This window comes from Trachypithecus francoisi, unplaced genomic scaffold (assembly GCF_009764315.1).
Source record: "Trachypithecus francoisi isolate TF-2019V2 unplaced genomic scaffold, Tfra_2.0 Lachesis_group6, whole genome shotgun sequence".
Taxonomy (NCBI): Eukaryota; Metazoa; Chordata; class Mammalia; order Primates; family Cercopithecidae; genus Trachypithecus; species Trachypithecus francoisi.
The window spans coordinates 37,652,109-37,658,108 of NW_022681471.1; the positions used below are offsets into that span (position 1 = coordinate 37,652,109).

Here is a 6,000-nt window from a genome sequence, read left to right on the forward strand (position 1 = left end):
TATGTATAATCTCATTTGATCTTATTAAACAACCTCATGATGTCAGTTATAATTTATATCCATCACGTAAATGAGAAGACTGGGTAAAGTTCAGAAAGGGTAAGTAACTTTCAAGCCCAAACAGTCAGTAAGTGGCGGGGCCAGGGTCCATACTCAGGTCCTACTGATTTCAAAGTCTATGTTTTAAACTTTTACTGTGATCTGAAACCACAATATTGCTTGATTTGCTCTAATAGTCTATTCTTTATATTTTAAAAATACTATTTCCTTTAGATATGTTCTGAGACAGCTGATAACAGAATGAAGGGAGATTTCCTTAAAGGATCCATTACCCTAACAAGGAAACTGGAAATTGCATTCTACTGATTCAAGGCTAAGAAGGAATTAAGTTGCCATCAGACCAACTTCAGTCAAGCCTCTGGAAGAGGTACAGTGGGTTTTGACAAGAGTACCCATTCATTTCTTTTTAGAAGTTTTTCTACCTTTTCACATTTGCAAAGTGTCATTATGCTGGTTCAATTGTTTCTTAATGTTTTGTGCTATAAACTTTCCTTCTACCTGCCACTCTCCGCATTTCCGTCTTGTCTTATATTTTCTGGGTCCTGTTCTTGGCTAGATAATGATTTGTGGTGATGATTAATGCCTATGGATTTGTTACTTTTCAAGCACTGGAACTAAATCTCTTAAGTCATTTAAAATGTACATTTCTCATGATGGTCCTTAGGTAGATTCTACCAGTAGGAATTTCAGGTCAGGTGGCAGGCTATTGCAAGAGATGGATGTGGTTGTCATTTGCACATTCTAAATTAATATCCCCCTATGGTGACATGAGATTTATTCGAGTTATGTACATAAGTATTCTCTCAAAGCGTAAGCTCCTAAAATGTCTAATAAAGCTACACATTTTTTCCTTAATAAAATAGACAACACAGCCAAGCATGTTCAATATTTCCTGCTTAAAACCAAGAAATATTACCTGTGAATGACTGATTTATGTTTTTTCCATGTGTAGTAATAGTTATTTAATTAATGTTAATCAGCAACATGAGGATATGTTTCCTGTATGTAGTGTTGTTCAACCTTGATATTATTTATAGAGGAGAAAATTGCCTCTGGTCACACAATATATGCTACATAAATTTCTATGCAAGATAGTTGAAGGATGATTCTTTCTGAAATTAGGGAGATGGAACACATGACATAACATTCAGAGTCTATGTGTTCTCCATGTTATGTATTTTTTTTTTTTTTTTTTTTTTTTTTTGAGGCGGAGTCTCGCTCTGTCGCCCGGACTGGAGTGCAGTGGCCAGATTTCAGCTCACTGCAAGCTCCGCCTCCCGGGTTTCCGCCATTCTCCTGCCTCAGCCTCCCGAGTAGCTGGGACTACAGGCGCCCGCCACCTCGCCCGGCTAGTTTTTGTATTTTTAGTAGAGACGGGGTTTCACCGTGTTAGCCAGGATGGTCTCGATCTCCTGACCTCGTGATCCGCCCGTCTCGGCCTCCCAAAGTGCTGGGATTACAGGCATGTTATGTATTTTTATGTCATTATCCCAGTCACTTGTTCTTTGAACTGAAGATAGTATCTCCAGACAGGGATAATACATGTGTGATTTAATGGACTCATTGCTCACTACTATTATCAGAGAAATCGCAATTCTTATCAAATGATGAGAATTAATCAGTAAATTCTTCCAAAAGTATTATTTTCCCAGAACATACAAAATAGGCAAAAATAATACAGGATTCCAAAATCTATCTCATAATTAATCTGTGATTAATATAAGTAAAAATTATTGAAATAAAGGACCAAATAAATAGAAACAAATTATTTGTTCTCAGCTTTGATTACTCTGTCACTGTATTTATTGAATGTGGCATGTGGCCAATGTCCTGGCCACCTGACTTCAGTAATTTTTGACCAGTCACTTAACCTATCACAACATCAACTTCATCTGTACAAGGACGATGTCCATCACATGGTTGTTGTGAAAATTAAATGGTATATGTCAAACTTAATAATAATACCTGTGTCATAAAAGGCCCTCAGTAAATGCTGGAGGTACCTTCTGTCTGTTTCATAGTTAAACAAAAGTATTTTATGTTTGCTATATCTCAACTCATGTATTTCAAAATTTGCCAGGATAGTTTAAGTCTAGATTTTATTTTGAGATGATGTCTATGTTTGAAGAACTGGACTCAGAAAAGTAATCTTAAATCCAGTACATTTTCCAGAGTCTTTTCTGGCCTAGCTGATAAAAAACTTGTTCTGCTGGCATTTTAGAAAACAATGTTCTGTTTTAAATTAGCTGATGATCATCTCAAGTAGTGCCACAAAAATTTATCTCAGATACTAAACTCTGTCTTTGGTTGTTGATTGCAGAATGACAAATAAATTTATCCTTAAACCTATAGAATAAGGTCCTAGGGGTGTATGCAGTCTGCTTCAAATTTTCTGAGTAAATTGTGGAAACATCGAAATTCTTTCACATGTCCCTAAAAATGGTAGAGGAGTACAGGACAAAATTATACATAACAAAAACATGCACGAAGAACATTATGTCAAATTATGAATTTTATAATTTGAGTATCTTTGAGTTTGGACTGTTTCAAGTAGTTATCTAGCCTATCTCTACCGGTCAGAATTTTTTTTTTAATTAAAGAATCTGTGAGAAAAATACTTAATTATTGAAGGAAGGAGTTTTGTAAGATCTAAACATATCTGTTGTGAATTACAAAATAAGGTAATGGTGTTAGGATAAATATTGAAAAGTATCTACTTCACTTTCCTGGTTTCAATTAAATTCAGTTTAATACATTTTTATTGAGCACTACTTATAGACAAGATTTTATGATTTTTATTAAAGTTTAATCCTTTATTCTTCAGTTTTGCAATGAAGAATTGGCTGTATTATAATTAAATATAATTTTTAATACTTACATGCTCAGTGAAATTATAAAGTCCTTTTACAAAAGAGGAGTAATTTGTCTTGCTCTTAAAGCTTATCCTAATTGTTTTTAAGCTCATAGGAATCTCATAAAATATGTACACGAAAGTCACAATTTCTCTCTGAAATGCATATAATTTACTCATTGCTACTAAAGTTTTAATGAAAATATAATTTTACATTCTTAGTAGATAAACAAAATGATAATTTAATTTAAAAATTCGAATGTGGCCGGGCGCGGTGGCTCGAGCCTGTAATCCCAGCACTTTGGGAGGCCGAGACGGGCGGATCACGAGGTCAGGAGATCGAGACCATCCTGGCTAACACAGTGAAACCCCATCTCTACTAAAAATACAAAACTAGCCGGGCGAGGTGGCGGGCGCCTGTAGTCCCAGCTACTCGGGAGGCTGAGGCAGGAGAATGGCGTGAACCCGGGAGGCGGAGCTTGCAGTGAGCTGAGATCCGGCCACTGCACTCCAGCCTGGGCGACAGAGCAACACTCCCTCTCAAAAAAAAAATAAATAAATAAAAATAAAATAAAATAAAAAGTCGAATATATTTAAAATCTACTGCGTTTTTCTATGACGTAGGACAATGGACATTGTTAGAAGACAGGAATGGTTCCTTGTTTCAATAGAATTTTAAAAAATTATATATGAATTCTTTAGTTAATTTCATAGCAGAATAATTTGGTGCCCTTTACGGCAGCCATACACTTTGGTATATTGGCCAATGGCTATATACTAGGCTGGCAGAGGCTCATGGAGTAGGAACACTTGTCCTTTCATTTTCCCATACCCAACTCTTCTTTTCCCTTCTTTATCGTTGTCCTTCACTCTTTTCTTTCCCAGTTGTCTGCTCTAGTTCTCTTGGACTCTTCCGTACTTGAGACTATCATCACAACAATGACACTCAAGATGGGCCATGGTGATGCACATTGCAGAGGATCCAGTGTTGCTGAACTTTATGTCTCCACCACACTGTAAACTTTTCCTGGGTGAAGTCTTTTACAAGAATCATAAAGGAGACTACCTAGGAGCAAGGAGATTTGGGGTTTCTCAACTACACTGATCAGAGTTTACAAGCTTTGGATCTTTTTTTTCTATGCCCCGTTCCTCAAAAAGCAGGTTTGGAAGAAACCACTCCAACATTTTACTATGTAAAAGGAAGGTATACCTGGATTAGATCAAATTTAGAATTGCTTTTTATTTGAATCTCCTGTATCTTTACCTACACCCTTTATGCTGTATACTATTGGCTGTAACTGGGTCACTGCATCAAGACTTCTGAGGATGACATTGGTTTTTCCCACCCAGCTACATCATCAGGCCCTACCCCCTGACTTCTGACCTTTTCTTTTGCTACCTCAACTATTCTTCACAAAACCAGAGGCATTTCATTCTCTTAACTGTTCAGTTCACGCAAGAAAGAAAAGAAACTTTTTCCTTTCTAAGTTTTACGCACGGAAAAAGTAACCATGAACATTGAGATTATTTGAATTTAGGGCATTATTACCATATTACTTGTTTAAATACATGAGCTGTAGTGCTTAATTAGAGTCCAAATTATTTTTTCTCATTAATTATTTTTGAAGAGGAGACACCCATAATATTAGTCTTTCAGGATGTAAGCCATTTATGCAGATTGAGGCAAATATAGCTGGTCATATAGAAGCATTTTTTAACATGTTGAGCAAGCTACCAAGCAAAATTATCTTTTAATTAAAATAATAAGTAGTAACATCCTTACAGGAATGAGTGCACCGCGTTCCTCAGGTTCACCATGATTGCTTCAGTGTTAAGCAACCAAAGTTTAAAATTGAGAAGAGGAAATTAACAGGTTAGGTTCATCATATCATCCTTTCTGGGGAGAAAAAAGGAGAAAGAGAAAATCAGTTAAATGTCCAAATAACTTGCACAGTAACCAATTAAATAAACTTAAATGCACTTAATGGTGATAAGAAACAGTTATTACTTAATTCAGCAAACAGGTAAGTATGTTATACTATGTAAATGATAAAATATAGCAAAGAGAGCAGATTTTTCAATTATTTATCATCACAGTTTTTAAAAATTTCCCGTATATGTTTTATTTATACATGGTTTATACCATATTTCCCCCTCTTGGAGTACACATGGCTTCAAATGAATGTTTTGAAAAAAATTAAGAATATATTCTTCTTAATTTGCAAACCATTGGGAGAAAATATGTGATCCAATAATTAAATAGCATATCTAAAATAAAAAGGTTTCATCTTATAGCAACATGGAAAACCAAAACAAGTTTTAGGCATTCTATAAACTGAACACATTTTATATATTTCTAGCTTTGATTGCTTCAAAGTGAAACCTGCAATTACATAGTTCTCTTTATACTTTTGCATTAACCAACAACATTCTCCAGAGGGCAGCAACAGGTTTATACTAAATAAATGAATTGATTAAATTTATTATATTAAATATAGCAACCACTCTAGTACTGATCAGTTAGTAGCCAACAGATGATATATTAGAGAAAGAGCACATGGCATAATACTGAAAATTACAAACTAAAGATTAGTTGCACTAGACAATTGGAACAAAAATCTTTAGTTTCTTTTCTGGATTAACAAGTAACAATACATCTTCTAAAGTACTAGGCAGAAAACATGAAAAATCAAACAACTTTTCAAAGAATTTCAGAGTGAATATCTTTTATTTCTGTAGGTTATTTTTTAAAGAGTTATTTGCTGCATCAAATCCAACCAAATATTTACATAGTAGATTATTCATCATTTAGCACTAACTATATTTGGTATGTTAAAGTATTGGCAAAAAGTAAACTGGATGCAAATTTGCTAAGAACCTCTCTCCTAGGCCGGGCGCGGTGGCTCAAGCCTGTAATCCCAGCACTTTGGGAGGCGGAGAAGGGCGGATCACGAGGTCAGGAGATCGAGACCATCCTGGCTAACACGGTGAAACCCCGTCTCTACTAAAAAAATACAAAAAAAAACTAGCCGGGCGAGGTGGCGGGCGCCTGTAGTCCCAGCTACTCGGGAGGCTGAGGCAGGAGAATG

At 35.6% G+C, this 6,000-nt stretch overlaps 1 protein-coding gene across 1 annotated transcript in view; it reads right to left on the reverse strand.

The window, feature by feature from the left end:
- HTR2C (5-hydroxytryptamine receptor 2C) overlaps window positions 1–4,729 on the reverse strand; it is a 189,280-nt gene extending 184,551 nt beyond the window's left edge. The window contains 1 exon segment of the mRNA XM_033201443.1: window positions 4,695–4,729. Within this exon segment, the coding sequence (XP_033057334.1) occupies window positions 4,695–4,729 (35 nt within the window).
- Window positions 4,730–6,000: the final 1,271 nt, after the last annotated feature.